Genomic DNA, 17,343 nt, shown 5'->3' with positions numbered 1-17,343 from the left:
CAGGTAAGAATCCTATGGTAAGTGATTCGCTCGTTGACATGCCAAACCTTTCCACCAATGACAAGGCACAACTCCAGAACTATGTAAGAATGCTGTCCATTTGCCTGGACCAGTGTAAATTGACACTATCCAGGGTAAAATAGCCTGCTGTTTGGTACCCTCTGCATGGCCCGAAACATGCTTTCCCTTCAGTGCAAATCTGGATGCATCTCCAAATGCACTGCACTTACTCACCTGGGTTATTTCAATAGCACCTTCCAAACCAATGGCTTCTGTGAAAGGGCAAATGTACAGAAATACTACTATCTTGTCGGCGCAATTGCTTTGCAGAACCAGCTTTCACCAATTGGGGTTCAATGTAAGGAGTTTGTATGTTCTCCTGTGACCACATGGGTTTCCTCCAGGTGCTCCAGTGTCCTCCCACATTCCAAAATGTATGGTTAGTGTTGGTGAGTTGTGGGCATGCTGTGTTGGCACTGGAAAATGTATGGTTAGTGTTGGTGAGTTGTGGACATGCTGTGTTGACACTGAAAAATGTATGGTTAGTGTCGGTGAGTTGTGGGCATGCTGCGTTGGCACTGGAAGTGTAGCGACACTTGCTGGCTGCCCAGCATAACCCCAGCTGATTTAACAGAGCGATGCATTTCACTGTGTTTCAATGCACATGTGACAAATTAAAACTAAATCTCTTTAATCTTTATCTTGGTTTGGAAATATATGTAGCCTGGGGAAAAAGTACACACTCAGGATAACAAAGACTTTTTCAGGTTTTAATTTCTTTAGATGTTTAAGTGCCAGAAGAGGGTCGCGAAACCAAACGAACGAATTTACAACCAGTTCTTGCCGTTACAATCTCAGTTTAACTTTCGATCCACACCCTTGTGTATGGACAGAATTGCGTTTGCAGTTTAAAAACACCAGAACTAATACGGTACAAATATGGTAGTGGCAATCCTGAAGGAACGCAATACAAACAACATGAGAATCCCACCCACCCTGCATCTTATACATAACAGCGAAAAATGTAAGCGAATACATCTCATCTAAGACGTACACACGTGCTGAACTTCCGAATAGAGACTAAACATTCACGCTACGCGGTTACATGCACAATCAGTCCCAATTCAATAAAGTTAGACAAAAGGTAGACTTTGGCACAACTTTTACAAGGTATTGCCTGGTAGTTAAATTACAGGGGGACTCACCTACTTGGATGGTGAGGAACTTGGTATAAGCCATACTACTCGGCGTTGATTTCTTCACTCGTGGAAATCTAAAGCATCCACATGTAAAGCACGTCAAATTACCGATATTCTCGATCCGCCAACAAGCCTAAATGAATTCACATGGATATTGTCAATTAATGCTCACCTTTCCTCACCATGCCCAGCACACTCTGGGAGGGATCCACTTCCAACACCTTACCACGTCTTCAGCAGAAAGCAAAATGGTTTCCCCACTATCCCGCGCGTGCGTAATGACATCACCATCTCCCTTAAAGGCACAGACAACTGTTCTAGCATTACCCGGATGGCTGCCTAAGTACACTTTTAATGATACTGAATAAGATCTGATGGTCACCCAGTTACAACACTTCATAGTTGCTAGGTTGAAATTCAGGAACTTCCTTGACAACAGAACTGTGTGAGTACATTGACCGCAAAGACTGCAGTGGTTCAAGAAAATGTCTCCCCACATCTTTTCACAGGGATAGTAAGAAATAGTGGTTAAACTTCCAGATCTCAGAGGAATTCAGAATGCAAAGAAATGAAAAGAATGGTTCTTTGTGCATCAACATTCTGATTAGTTTGTAGTTTATTGGTTTGTTGATATTTGCCAATGAAATATGTTGTTCAAATTGAACGCCTTCATTAAAATATTGATGGTTCCACCTCATATTGTAGGGTCATGCGATGAAGCCCCCATGTCATCAGCAAAGTTATGCGTGTAGTGTAAAGGTTAAAGTTTAAAGTTTGTCACGTGTATACTGTATGTACCATTTGTGCCAGCGTTGTGCCCCCAAGTGTCACCACTCGTCCAACTCCAACATAACATGGCCACAACTCACTAACCCTAACCTGAATGTCTTCGAGACGTGGGTAGAACGGAGACTCAGTCAGTCGTGGAGAGAAACGTACAAAGTCCTTACAGACAGTGGTGGGCATCAAACTCCAATCTTACAGCTGCTATGGTAGAGTTGCGCTAACTGCTATGCTTTTAGTCTAGTAAAAGGAAGTTTAGGAAAGTAAAGTCTCCGTAAGGATGAATAGTTACCACTTGACTCAAGAACAGGGTCATAATTCAAAAGTGCTAGGTAAAGGAAACAGACGACGTGAGTAAAAATTGTTTAATACACAGAGAGGTTATAATCTGGGAATCATCGTGTGTAAGGGTCACAGAAACAGTCAGTCAGGATTTTCAAAAGAAAATTAGTGAGATAATTGAGTAAAAATAACTTGTAGGCTCTGTGGGAAGAGCAGAGAAGCAGAACTAAATGGCATTCTTTACAATCAGAATCAGAATTGGGTTTAATATCATGGGCATATGTTGGGAAATTTGTTAACTCTGAGGCAGCAGTACAATACAATACATAAGACCTATGAGCATTTTTAGGCCATTCAGCCCATTGAGTCTGCTCCACCATTCCACCATGGCCTATCCCAGATCCCACTCAACCCCATGCACCTGCCTTTTTGCCATAACCTTTGATGTTTTGACCAATCAGGAAACTATCATCTTTCACTTTAAATATACCCATGGATCCTTAGCTGTCTGTGGCAGAGCATTCCACACAAAATAATAGAGAGAACAAAAATCTGTGAATTACAGTAAGTAAATATATATGTATTAAGTAGTTAAATTAAATCAACAGTGCAAAAAGATATAAAAAAGTAGTGAGATAGTTTTCATGGGTTCAATGTCCATTCAGAAATCGGATGGCAGAGGGGAAGAAGCTGTTCCTGAATCAGTACTGAGTGTGTGCCTTCAGGTTCCTGTACCTCCTTCCTGACGGTAGCAATGAGCTGAGGGCATGCTCTGACAGCACAGACACAGTACTATCTGAAACCACATAACTCAGAGTGACGTGCAGGTCATATTTTCCATTGATTTTGTTACAAATAATCTAAAGTAAACTACTCTAAAAGTGAATAACTAAACACTATATCCATGTTTTTTAGACAATGAACACATTTTCATGGACTTGGAGCAGAAGCTAAACAAATATTTTCCCAAGGAATGGAAGAAAGAAACAAGCAAAGTAAGTCTTACTGACTTTCTGATACATCCTTAGCAACAAATTTTCAAACATTTTAGGTGTCCTGGTGTACAATCCTTCATTGTTCATCTTATAAAATAACAGATCTACAAATATGTCTTTGCATGTGACTGTGACTCTGTGTGTGTGTGTGTGTGTGTGTGTATTGGTGAGTCCCGACATAGGCTGGGAGACCGCTTCGCCGAGCACCTATGCTCCATCCACTTCATTATGTACCTCTAGGTCAGGGGTTCTTAACCTTTTCGATGCCACGGACTCCCTTGGCTGCCTGGTGAAGACTATGGACCCTTCTCAGAATAATATATTTAAATATAGAAAATGAAATTCATAGGATTACAGAAGTAACAAAGTCACAGGGACTGCTAATACTACTGTGGTTTGTTGCCTAAGGTCATCAGTGAAGGAAATGCTAAATTTCAGTTTGAGGTTAGTGAAATTAAAGATGTAATTTTTTCCCATCCAAGTTCATGGACCTCTTGGAGTCTATCACGGACCTCCGAGGGATCCATGGACCCCAAGTTAAGAACCTCTGCCCCAGAGTTCACAGAGAATGATGTGAAAAACAAAACACATGCAGCGGGTGACAGTTCTGTGCGCAAAAGCAGCTTGTAATGAGAGAGGTCAGAGAAGAATGACCAGATTGGTTCAAGGTGACAGGAAGGCAACAGTAACTTAAACAACCACCGTTGTAACAGTGATGTGTAGAAGAGCATCTCAAATCTTGAAGTGGATGGGCTACAGCAGCAAAAGACCATAAACATGCATTCAGTGGCTTCTTTACGAGGTGCACGAGGTAATAATAAAGTGGCTACTGAGTGCATTCTTCACTTTGACAACACCTTTGATCATGTACACAGTGATCCTCCCATTCTGACTGAATCTCGCCACTCATAGCACAAAGATTGCACTTTTCATGGCCTTACATGGCGAGGTGAACTGTAACCCCAGATGTTACACTTGTCCCGCAGAGCAGAGCTGGGAAAGTCAAATAGTTCATAAGACCACAAGTCAGAGAAGCAGGATGAGGCCACTCTACCCATCAATCTGCTCTGCCATTCCATCATGGGTGATTTACTATCCCTCTCAATCTCATTCTCCTACCTTCTCCCCATAACCTTTGACGCCCTGATTAATCAAGAACCTATCAACCTCCGCTTTAAATACACCCAATGACTTGGTTGCCACTGCAGTTTGTGGCAATGAATTCCACAGATTCACTGGCCTCTGGCTGAGGAAATTAATTGGTCCCCATGTGGTAGGTGCTGAGGTCCTTGGGTCAGGCTGCTCAACCATCAAAGACCTCTGAGCAGTTTTTCACCTTCTGATCATCCGTCACTTAAAATTGTTCAAAATATTAATGAAAACTCTGAGAAATAATGAATTTACTAGAAAAAGAAATTAGAACTATCAAGTAAGTTAAAAGTAAAATCAGGCTATTTCCCTGGGATTACCATTTCATAGAATGATAGAATTGTACAGCACAGAAGTGTGTCCTTTCAGCCTAACTTATTCATGCCTATCTATACTAGTTCCATTTCATAGAGTCATAGAGCACCTCAGCACAGAACCAGGCCCTTCGGCCCATCTATTCTGTGCTAAACTGTTATTCTGCCCAGTCCCATTGACCTGCACCTGGACCATAACCCTTCGTACCCCTCCCATCCAAGTACTCACCCAAACTTCATAAAATTTGCCTGCATTGTATCTGCCTCCACCTGCATTGTATCTGACAGCTCATTCCAGACTCTCATCCCTTGATTGTGAAAAAAGGGTCATTCAAGGTCAGCGGCACAATCAGCTGAAAAATTGCAGCACATTTCTCAGTCATCCTCAGAGTAAAGACAAGGGACTGGCTCATCGTGTTTGTTGTCCACTCCTGAGCCCAGCAGCAAAGAAGTTGTTCAGATGCATCGTTTTTTGACTACAGCATAGAGACCAGTAGGCTGAAAATCAATACAAGCCAGCAAAGTGTTTAAAATGTGTTTGTGGCATGAATTATTTAAATTTGGATTATTTCAAATCAAGTTAAGAAGCTTTCTGGTTTTGTTAAATTGTTTTTGAAAGTTCAAAGTAAATTTATTAGATCATCAAGATACATATATGTCACCATATATCACCCTGAATTCATTTTCTTGCCAGCATTGACAGTAGAACAAAGAAATACTATAGAATCAATGAAAATCTATACACAAAGATGGACAGGTAACCAATGTGCAAAAAGAAATCTGCAGATACAAATAAAACAAATAATAATAATAATAAATAATATTGAGAACATGAGTTTGTAAAGTCCTTGAAAGTGAGGCCATTGGTTGTGGAATCGGTTTAGTGTTGAGATGAGTGAACTTATCCCCTGTGGTTCAGGAGCCTGATTGTCAAAGGGTAATAACTGTTTCTGATTCTTAAACCTGGTGGTATGGGTCCTAAGGCAGCAGCGAGAAGAGAACATGGCCTGAATGATTAGAGTCCTGGATGATGCTTCATTCTGGCAGCACTCATTGTAGCATTCCCCCACCAGTTCTTAAATCAAGCCAGGAAGCAATGGTTTTGTTGAATAGTTCACTCTTGAATATATCTTTCCAACCCACCATTTTGTAGAATGGTTCTTTAGCCCCATTCTGGAGGGTTAGAATGCAAGAAGACTTTAATTTTGGCATATTTTAAATTCCAGTAATCTCACTTCCTTCTATCTTTTCCACAGAACGATGAAAAGGTTGGCTCTCCATTTGTCGTTTGTTTAAGAGTGCAGTACTATGTAGAAAATGGAAAAGTAATAAGGTATTGACTTCCTATTTAACAGATTTGGAAATATAAATCAAAAGGTAGAACAAATTAAGTGTTTTATGAAAGTAAAACTCTGAAAATTTGGGGCAGGTCCCTGTCGCAAGCAAAGCAGGGTTTGGGACCAAATGGCTTGGTGGGGAAGGATCACATCTTAGGGTTCGGAACTGGCGTATGTCGTGAACTTTGTTGTTTTGTGACAGCAGGTCATTGCAATACCTGATAAAAACCTGTAAATTACAATAAAAATAAAATTATATAATTTATATTTACAGTATATATAAAGGGTAGCAGGGTGGAAATGTGGTGATACATCTCTACCATAGGAGGTGTAAAGCATCCCTTCCCTCCACTGGTCTGCAGGTCACCACTGGGCAGGGTGTAGCACCTGTTTATCCCCCGAGTCAGAGTCAGGTGAAGCCACGGGGGCAGGTGGGGGATGGTCGTATGAACAGCTGGTGCAGATCACAAGTCCTGGTTATGTGACCACTGATGCCAGGCAGACAATCCATGAAGAGTATTGATAATGGCTGGAGTCACTTGTAAACACACTGCCCAGAAGAAGACAAGGCAAACTGCTTCTGTAGAAATATTTGCTAAGAACAATTATGGTCCACAATTGCTCACGTCATATGACACAGCACATAACCAACAAATAAGTATATATAAAATTAGTAGTGCAAAAAGAGAGCAAAACAGGAAAAAAGGTGATGTGCTGTACATGGGTTAATTGTTCATTCGGAAATATAATGGTGGAGAGAAAGAAACTGTTGCTGAAACGTTAAACGGGTGTCTTCAGGCTCCTGTACCTCCTCCCTGATGGTAGCAATGAGAAGAGGCCGTGTCCTAGGTGATGGGAGTCCTTAATGACGGATGCTGCCTTTTTGGGTTCTCGCCTTTTGAAGATGTCCTTGGTGCTGAGTTTGCAACTTCCTTAAGTTTTTTTCTGGTACTGTGCAGTGACCCTCCATATCAGATGGTGTTAGAGTGTTACAGCTGTAAAGGGAGGGGCAGAGTTGGGTGAGGAAACACCTCAGTTATTGTACCATCCGAGGGGGCCACGAGTGGCAACGGTCCTATTGGTTTTAAGGAATGCAATCGAATCGTACTGATGTCGGAATGTAAGAGATTGAATGATTTATACTTGTAAATATTTTTATCATGAATAAAGTTTATTTTGATAATTTAACAAAGTTATGTTAAAGAAGGAAGCACCAGATGTGCTAGAAATGATTCTAGGGGTCACTGAATGTTCCCAATTTTCAGACAATGTTGTACTTGTGAGTTGGACAATGGTGTTGTAGATTCAGCATGTTTCCGATTTTACCCCTGACTGCTGGTTGATGTGAAGATGCTCTTAAGGTTCCTTCCTGTTGTGTATTGCTCAGCTGCTGGTGCCTGTGGCAACTCAAGATTCAAGATTTTTATTGTCATTCAACAGTATGAGTGCAAAAGAGAATGAAATGACTGTTACTCAAGATTCAATACAGCATAAAAACATAATTAACATAAAAAAAAGTCAAAGCAATCCTATAAAACAGTGTCCTGATGAAGGGTCTTGGTCTGAAACGTCGACTGTTCATTCATTTCCATAGATTCTGCGTGACCTGCTGAATTGCTCCAGCATTTTGTGTGTTACAGTGTACAAGTAATTGATAAGTGTGGCTGTATATACAGAAGTACAATTGTGGTGGGGATTCTTGTGATTAAAGTTCTTGACTGGCTGATTTGAAGCAAATTTCTTCACCTTTCCAAATCTTAGAACACATCTGTCCCCTTTCCTCTTTGACTCATACATCCCCAAGTGACTTTCCTCTCTGCTTCTTATAAATGGAATAAGGTAAATGAATTCATAGCACAGTTACAGATTGGCATGTATGACATTTTGGGCTGAAAGAAGATTATAGCTGGGAGCTTAACATCCAAGGGTACACATTGTATTGAAAGGACAGACAGGAAGGCAGAGGGGGTGGTGTTACTCTGTTGGTAAAAAATGAAATGAAATCAAATCATGAGAAGGAGGTGAGATAGGGTCGGAAGGTGTTGAATCACTGTGGACAGAGCTCAGGAACTGCAAGAGTAAAGAGACCCTGATGAGAGTTGTATGCAGACCCCCAAAGAGTAGTAAAGATGTGGCCTACAAATTACAACAGGAGATAGAAAATGCATGCCAAAGGGGCAATGTTACAATAATCATGAGGTATTTCAATATGCAAGTAGATTGGGAAAATCAGATTGGAGTTGGATTCCAGGAGGGGGAATTTCTCGAAAGCCTGCGAGGTGGCTTTTTAGAGCAGTTTATGGTTGAGCCCATTAGGGGATCAGCTATTAGGGGATTGGGTGTTGTGCAATAAACAAGAATTGATTAGAGAGCTTAAGGTAAAAGAACCCGCAGTGGGCCAGTGATCATAATATTATAAAATTCACATCCAATTTGAGAAGGAGAAGCTAAAGTCAGATGCATCAGTATTACAGTGGAGTAAAGGATATTACAGAGGTATGAGAGAGGAGCTGGCCAGAATTGATTGAAAAGGAACACCAGCCGGAATGATGGCAGAGGGGTGATGGCTGGAATTTCTGGGAGCAATTCAGAAAGTGCAGGATAGATATATCACAAAGAAGATGAAATATTATAAAAGCAGGATGATGCAACTATGGCTGACAAGAGAAGTCAAATCCAACATAAAAACCAAAGAGAGGGCATATAATAGAATAAAAATTAGTGGAAAATGAGAGGATTGGGAAGCTTTCAAAAGCCAACAGAAGGCAACTAAAAAGTCATAGAGGGAAAAGATGGAATATGAAGGTAAGCTAGCCAATAATATCAAAGAGGATACCAAAGGTTTCTTCAGATAGGTAAAGTGTGAAGGAGAGACGAAATGGATATCAAATCGCAGGAAAATGCTGGAGAGGTAGTAATGGAGGACAAGGAAATGGTACGTGAACTGAGTAAGTATTTTTCATCAGTCTTCACTGTGGAAGACACTAGCAGTATGCCAGAAGTTTGAGAGTGTCAGAGGCCAGAAGTGTGTGAAGTTGCCATTACTAGAGAGAAGGTGTTTGGGGAACTGAAAGGTCTGAAGGTAGATCAGTCACCTGGATCAGACGGTATATACTCTAGGGCTCTGAAAGAGGTGGCTGAAGAGATTGTGGAGGAATTATTGATGATTTTTGAAGAAACAGTTGATTTTGACATGGTTCTGGACGACTGGAAATTTGCAAATGTCACTTCTCTTTTCAAGAAGGGAGAGAGGCACAAGCACAGAAATTATAGGCCAGTTGCAACACACACAAAATGCTGGAGGAACTCAGCAGGTTAGGCAGCATCTATTGAAATGAATAAACAGTCAACATTTCAGGCCGAAACCCTTCTTCAGGACTGAGAAGGAAGGGGGAAGATACTAGAATAAAAGGTTGGTGGAGGGAAAAGAGGCTAGCTGGAAGGTGATAGGCCAGTTGCAACACACACAAAATGCTGGAGGAACTCAGCAGGTCAGGCAGCATCTATTGAAATGAATAAACAGTCAACATTTCAGGCCGAAACCCTTCTTCAGGACTGAGAAGGAAGGGGGAAGCTGCTAGAATAAAAGGTTGGTGGAGGGAAAAGAGGCTAGCTGGAAGGTGATAGGTAAAGCCAGGTGGGTGGGAAAAGTCAAGGGCTGGAGAAGAAGGAATCCGATAGGAGGGGAGAGTGGACAATAGGAGAAAGGGACTCTGGTTAAAGTAATAGGCAGATGAGAAAAGGTAAAATGTCAGAGGGGAAATAAAGGGGATGAGGGGAATTTGTTTACTGGAAGGAGAAATTGAGTTTCATACCATTAGGTTAGAGGCTATCTAGACTGAATATAAGGTGTTTCTCCTCCACTCTGAGGGTGACCTTATCTTGGCACACGGGAATTGGAATTGGAATTAAAATGTTTGGCCACTGGGAAGTCCCGCTTGTGGCAGGTGGTGTGGATGTGCTGAACATAGCGGTCCCCCAAGTTAGTCTGACCTCAGTAGTTGGGAAGATGTTGAAGCTGATTGTTAAGATGTGGCTTTGGGGTGCATGGGGGCACATGTGTTTAGACCATAGTCAGCATGATTTCTTTAAGGGAAAATCCTGCCTGACAAATCTGTTGAGATTCTTTGAGGAAATAACAAGCAGGATAGACAAAGGAGATTTGGTGGATGTTGTGTACTTGGATTTTCAAAAGGCGTCTAACAAGGTGCCACACATGAGGCTGTTTAAGAAGTTAGAGCAGAAAAGATACGTGTGTGAATAGCACATTGGCTGATTGGCAGGAGGCAAAGAGTGGGAAAAAAGGGTGCCCTTTCTGGTTGGCTGGTGGTGAATAGTGGTGTTCCACAATGGTCCGTTTTGGGACCGCTTCTTTTTACAATATAGTCAATGATTTGGATGATAGAATTGATGGCTTTGTGGCCAAGTTTGCAGAACGATACAAAGATTAGGTGGAGGGGCAGGTAGTGTTGAGGAAGCAGGGAGGCTAAAGAAGAACTTAGACAGATTAGGAGATTGGGCAAAGAAGTGGCAGATAGAATACATTGTCGGGAAGTGTATGGTCACGCACTTTGGTAGGAGAAATAAAAATGTAGACTTTTCTAAATGGAGAGAAAATTAAAAACTCTGAGATGCAAAGGGGCTTTGGGGTCCTTGTGCAAGATTCACTAAAGGTTAATATGCAGGTTAAGTCAGTGATGAAGGCAGCAAATGCAGTTAGCATTTATTTCAAGAGGACTAGGATATAAAAGCAAGGAAGTAATTATAAAGCACTGGTGAGGCCTCACTTGGAGTATTGTGAGCAGTTTTGGGCCCTTTATCTGAGAAAGGATGTGCTGACTTTGGAGAGAGTTCAAAGGAGAATGATTCCAGGATTGAAGGACTTGTCATATGAGGAGTGTTTGATGGCTCTGGCCTTAACTCGCTGGAATTCAGAAGGATGGATGACCTCATTGAAACCTATCAAATGTTGAAAGACCTTAATAGAGTGGATGGGCAGAGGATGTTCCCTTACGGAGGGGGGGAGTCTAAGACCAGGGGACACAGCCTCAGAATAGAGGGACATCCTTTTGAATCGAGATGAGGAGGAATTTGTTTAGCCAGAGAGTGGTGAATCTATGGAATTTATTGTTCCAGGCGGCTATGGAGACCAAGTCATTGGGAATATTCAAGGCAAAGGTTGTTAAGTTCTTGATTAGTCAGGCATGAAGGGTTATGGGGAGAAGACAGGAGATTGGGGTTTAGAGCGAAATGGATCAGCCATGATGAAATGGCAAAGCAGATTTGAAGGGCCAAATGACCTAATTCTGCTCCTACATCTTAAGGTCTTGTGGTCTAAATGCTTTATCCTCCATTAAAAAATAATATTAATTGTTGGCCGTGCCACGGTCACGTTCATTGGTCATCTGATATCCAGAAAGAGTATCTTGCAGGAAGGTTGAGGATTGTACTGGACCAGAAAAGTTTGTCTAATTGGTCTCCACCCACCAGAGGTAACCAATTAAGGTTCAGTCTGGAAGGAATTTGTACATTCACCCCATGACCATGTGGGTTTGGTCCAAGTGCTCCAGTTTCCTCCCACATTCCAAAGACGTGGTTAGGGTTAGTGTGCCGTGGGCAAGCTATGGTGGTGCCGGAAGTGTGACAACACTTACAGGCTGGCTAGCACAACCCTAGCTGATTTGATTTGCCACAAAAGATAGTTTTTACTATATGTTTTGCTGTATATGGGACGAATAAAGCTAATTTTTATCTTTGCTATTTAAAACCTTCTTAACCTGCAGATAACCACTACCAATATTAGCTTATCAGCAATTATTTACTTTGTTAACTAACCATGGTAAGATGTTCCATGTTCCTACAGTGACAAGAAGGCAAGGCACTTCTATTATTGCCAACTCAAAGAGCAAGTCTTGAACTCTAGCTGCACAAGCAGAGAAGAAGCCTATTTTTTGCTTACGGCGTATGCATTGCAGGCTGACTTGGGAAATTACAAAAAGAATGTGCACACTGGGAGCTACTTTGAACCTCGGTGTAATTTCCCTGAATGGGTAAGAATAGTTCATCTGGTTGATTATTTTCGGTGTTTGATGATTATCAGTGCAAATATTCATCGCATCTACGAGTCAATGGGTATATTTAAAGTAGAGATTGATAAGTTCTTGATTAGTAAGGACATCAAGGTTATGGGGAGAAGGCAGAGAACCGATTTATTTATTGAGATACAGCACAGAATAGGATAGGCCCTCAAGCTGCGCCATCCGGCAAACCCCAATTTAGCCCTAGCCTAATCATGGGAGAATTTACAATGACCAATTAACCTACCAACCGGTCTGTCTTTGGATTACATGAGGCAACCTGAGCACTTGGAAGAAACCTACATGGTCACAAGTAGAAAGTACCAACTCCTTACAGACCCTGGTGGAAATTGAACCTATGTTACTGGTACTGTAAAGCCTTGTACTAACGACTATGCTACTGAAAATGGGGTTGAAAGGTATAATAAATCAGCCGTGATAGAATAGCAGAGCAGACTTGATGGGCTGAATAGCCTAATTCTGCTGCTATGTCTTATGGTGGTATGTGTGTAGAGTGCTCACACATAACTTCTCTCCATAATCTTTATGGATGTGAGTTACTGAGGGAAAATAAAGAAATGCAATAGAATTTATGAAAATTATACACGATACTAACAAATATCCAATGTGGACAAGGACAAACAACCAATGTGCAAAAGTGTATCCATTACAGGTTTTGTGTTTTGAAACTTGTGCAAATAAACAATTAAATAACTTATTTAAAGTGAAGCAAACAGCATTCATTGTTCTATTTTATTTCATATATTTTCAGTAGTGTAAACAAAGGAGAAAAGATTAGCTTTATTGGCATATAGCAAAACATACAGTGAAATACATCAATGACCAACACAGTCTGAGAACGTGCTGGGGGCAGCCCGCATGCTTCTGATGCCAACATAGCATGCCCACAACTCACTTACCCTAACCCATATGTCCTTTGTGAATGTGAGAGGAAACCCAGTTGGTACTCGCTACGCTACGATGGGTGTACAATGTATGAAAACTCAAAAGCAAGCTGCTGCAGCTGCTTGTTTTCCAATAACTTTAACCTCTCTTGTCTGTCACTTTTACCAGTGCTGATGAGGAGCCACTAATCCAAAACCTTAATTCTGTGTCTTTCCCTACAGATGTTGCCTGACCTGTGATTATTTCTAGCATGTTCTATTTTATTATTGTCCACATTAATTGTAGTGTTCAGAGCTTTAAATAAAGTATTGTAATAATATTTGCTTTCTTGTACATAGGTAATTAGAAAAAGGGGCTGTGAGTATATCTTGAAGCATGTTCCAAAAATGCATAGAGAGCAGCGTGGACTGACTTCGAAGGAGGCGATGCTAAGGTTTATTAAAGAGGCTTGTCTTTTAGAGGATGTGCCTGTTCATTACTACCGGCTTCAGAAAGTAAGGAAACATTTTTTAAAATTTCATTCTGTCTTAATAAACTGTTGAACTGGGAGGAGAAATGGTTACTATTAAAATACATTACAATAAAATATAAAGTATCTGTACCAAAGCTTTAAAGAAAATGTTTTATTTTTCTCAGCTAGCAGTTAACGCAGTATACACTCAGTGGCCAGTTTAATCACTACCTCCTGTACCTATAAAGTGTCCACTGAGTGTATGTTCATGGTCTTCTGCTGCTGTAGCCCATCTACTTCAAGGTGGTTATTGAGTTACTGTTGCTTTCCTGTCAGCTTGAACCAGTCTGGCTGTTCTGCTCTGACCTGTCTCATTATTCTCAGTTAACACCCACAGAACAGCCACTCACTGGATGTCCTTTTTGTTTACCGCACCATTCCCTACAAATTTTAGAGACTGTTGTACGTGAAAATCCCAGGAAATAAGCAGTTTCTGAGATAGTTCAACCACTTTGTTTAGCACCAACAATCATTCCATGATCAAAGTCACATAGATCACATTTCTTCTCTATTCTGATGTTTGGTTTGAACAACAACTGAACCCCTTGATCATGTCTTCATGTTTTTATGCATTGCGTTGTTGCCATGTGATTGGCTGATTAGATATTTGCATTAACAAGCGGGTGTACAGGTATCTCTAATAAAGTGGCCACTACTCATGTATATGGCTGTCTTTTGGATCGGGACAAGAAGAGCGGCGTGGGAGCTGAATTCTGAAGGAAGGCAGTTTTTTTTTAAACTTCTTTGAGTGCAAGGATGAGACTGCGTAGGCGCGTGACGTAGACAGGACAGCGCGGAGAGTTTAAAAAGGAGACCACCCTATACAGTGGGCAGCGGAGTGAGTGGTAGCAGAGTGTAGGGCTTTGGCTTCAATGGGCTTCGGCAGTAACGGGAAGAGGCGAGAACGAGGCACCAACTCTTTCTTTCCCCCTTGGCGAATCAGCCCGGACAGACAGGAACAGCAGGGCTCACACAGCTAACGGTACGAGCTAACAGTTTAAAAAGTTCATCTGTTTGGCGACTTAAGTGGGTGAGTAGACTTAATTTTCCTGTTTCATTCCTGTAGAATTAGATAGCATGCCTGCAGGGTTAGTGCTTTGTTCAGGGTGTCAGATGTGGGAATCCTGGGAGACCTCCAGCCTCCCTGATGGCCACATCTGCGCCAGGTGCACCGAGATGCAGCTTCTCAGAGACCGTGTTAGGGATCTGGAGCTGCAGCTTGGTGACCTGCTGCTTATTAGAAAAAGTGAAGAGGTGATAACTACAGGGAGGTAGTTATCCCTAGGCTACAGGGGTCAGAAAACTGGGTGACTTGTCAGGAGAGGGAAGGAAAGTGCCCAGATAATGGAGAGCACCCCTGTGGCTGTCCCCCTCAGCAACAACTATCTTGCTGTTGAGGGGGATGACCTGACAGGGGACGCCCATAGTGACTGGGTCTCTGGCACTGAGCCTGGCGCAGTTGTGCAGGAGGGAAGGAGGAAGAAGAGGAATGCAGTAGTCATAGGGGATTCCATAGTCAGGGGAACAGACAGGAGATTCTGAGCCTGATCGAGATACCCACATGGTGTGTTGCCTCCCAGGTGCCAGGGTACGGGATGTCTCAGATCGGGTCCAGAATATTCTGAAGGGAGAGGGCGAGCAGCCAGTTGTCTTGGTACACGTTGGTACCAGTGACATAGGTAGGAGAAGGGAGGAAGTCCTGAAGAGAGATTTCCAGAAGTTAGGAAGGAAGCTTAGAAGCAGGTCCTCCAGGGTAGTAATCTCAGGATTGCTACCTGTGCCATGTGCTAGCGAGGGAAAGAATAGTAGGATCAGGCTGAGAGACTGGTGCAGGGGGCAAGGCTTCAGATTCTTGGATCATTGGGATCTCTTTTGGGGGAAGTATGACCTGTTCAAAAAGGACAGGTTACACCTGAACCCGAAGGGGACCAATATCCTGGCGGGAAGGTTTAATAGAGCTGTTAGGGAGGGTTTAAACTAATTTGGCAGGGGGATGGGAACCCAAATGATAGAGCAGAGGAAGGGGAAAATGGAAATAAATCTAAGATAGTGAGCAGTAAAGATGTTAGGAAAGACAGGCAGGTGATGGGGCAAATTTGCAGCCATTGGGATGAGTTGCAGTGCAATCAAAGCAATAAGTACCAAATACTGGTCTAAAGGTGTTATACTTAAATGCATGCATCATAAGGAATAAGGTGGATGATCTTGTCGTACAGCTACAGATTGGCAGGTATGATATTGTGGCCAGCACTAAGATGTGGCTGAAGGATGCATGTCTCTGGGAGCCGAACGTCCAAGAATACACGGTGTATCGGAAGGACAGGCAGGTAGGCAGAGGGGCTGGTGTGGCTTTATTGGCAAGAAACTATATCAAATCAGTAGAAAGAAGTGACACAGGATCGGAAGGTGCAGAATATTTATCGGTTGAGCTAAAAAATCGCAGGGGTGGAAGGACCCTGATGGCAGTTATATACAGGTCTCCAAACAACTGCAGTGATGTGGACTACAAATTACAACAGGAAATAGAAAAGGCTTGTCAGAAGGGCAGTATTATAATAATTATGGGGGATATTAACATGCGAGTGAATTGGGAAAATCAGGTCGGCACTGGATCTCAAGAGAGAGAATTTGTACAATTTCTGCGAGATGGCTTTTTAGAACAGCTTGTTGTTGAGCCCACTAGGGGATCGGCTGTACTGGATTGTGTAATGAACCGGAGGTGATTAGAGAGATTGAGGTGAAGGAACCCTTAGGAGACAGTGATCATAACATGATTGAGTTCACTGTGAAATTTGAAAAAAAGAGAAGCCGAAATCCGATGTGTCAGTATTTCAGTGGAGTAAAGGAAATTACAGTGGCATGAGAGAGAAACTGGCCAAAGTTGACTGGAAAGGGACACTAGCGGGAAGAACGGCAGAGCAGCAGTGGCTGGAGTTTATGCGAGAAGTGAGGAATGTGCAAGACAGGTATATTCCAAAAAAGAAGGAATTTTTGAATGGAAAAAGGATGCAACCGTGGCTGACGAGAGAAGTCAAAGCCAAAGTTAAAGCAAAGGAGAGGGCATACAAGGAAGCAAAAATTAATGGGAAGACAGAGGATTGGGAAGTTTTTAAAAGCTTACAAAAGGAAACTAAGAAGGTCATTAAGAGGGAAAAGATGAACTATGAAAGGAAACTAGCAAGTAATATCAAATAGGATGCTAAAAGCTTTTTCAAATATATAATGAGTAAAAGACAGGTGAGGGTAGATATAGGACCGATAGAAAATGATGCTGGAGAAATTGTAATGGGAGATAAGGAGATGGCGGAGCATCTGAACAAGTATTTTGCATCAGTCTTCACTGAGGAAGACATCAGCAGTATACCGGACACTCAAGGGTGGCAGGGAAGAGAAGTGTGCGCAGTCACAATTACGACAGAGAAAGTACTCAGGAAGCTGAATAGGCTAAAGGTTGATAAATCTCCTGGACCAGATGGAATGCACCCTCGTGTTCTGAAGGAAGTAGCTGTGGAGATTGCGGAGGCATTAGCAATGATCTTTCAAAAGTCGATAGATTTTGGCATGGTTCCGGAAGACTGGAAGATTGCAAATGTCACTCTGCTATTTAAGAAGGGGGCAAGGAAGCAAAAAGGAAATTATAGACCTGTTAGCCTGACATCGGTGGTTGGGAAGTCTTTGGAGTCGATTGTCGAGGATGAGATTACGGAGTACCTGGAGGCATATGACAAGATAGGCAGAACTCAGCATGGTTTCCTTAAAGGAAAATCCTGCCTGACAAACCTATTACAAT

At 42.1% G+C, this 17,343-nt stretch overlaps 1 protein-coding gene across 4 annotated transcripts in view; it reads left to right on the top strand.

Annotated features, from left to right (window-relative positions):
* LOC140202284 (FERM domain-containing protein 6-like) overlaps positions 1–17,343 on the top strand; it is a 181,463-nt gene that overhangs the window by 133,305 nt on the left and 30,815 nt on the right. For all 4 annotated transcript variants that reach the window (XM_072267178.1, XM_072267179.1, XM_072267176.1 and 1 more), the window contains exons 4-7: positions 3,180–3,259; positions 5,979–6,055; positions 11,923–12,109; positions 13,381–13,536. In XM_072267178.1, coding sequence (XP_072123279.1) covers positions 3,180–3,259; positions 5,979–6,055; positions 11,923–12,109; positions 13,381–13,536 — 500 coding nt within the window. The remainder of the gene's footprint in view (positions 1–3,179; positions 3,260–5,978; positions 6,056–11,922; positions 12,110–13,380; positions 13,537–17,343) is intronic.

The sequence above is a fragment of the Mobula birostris genome, chromosome 8 (genome assembly GCF_030028105.1).
Source record: "Mobula birostris isolate sMobBir1 chromosome 8, sMobBir1.hap1, whole genome shotgun sequence".
NCBI classification, from domain to species: Eukaryota; Metazoa; Chordata; class Chondrichthyes; order Myliobatiformes; family Myliobatidae; genus Mobula; species Mobula birostris.
The sequence above is the reverse complement of the archived record's forward strand: the minus strand, read 5'-3'. Positions and strand labels throughout refer to the sequence as shown.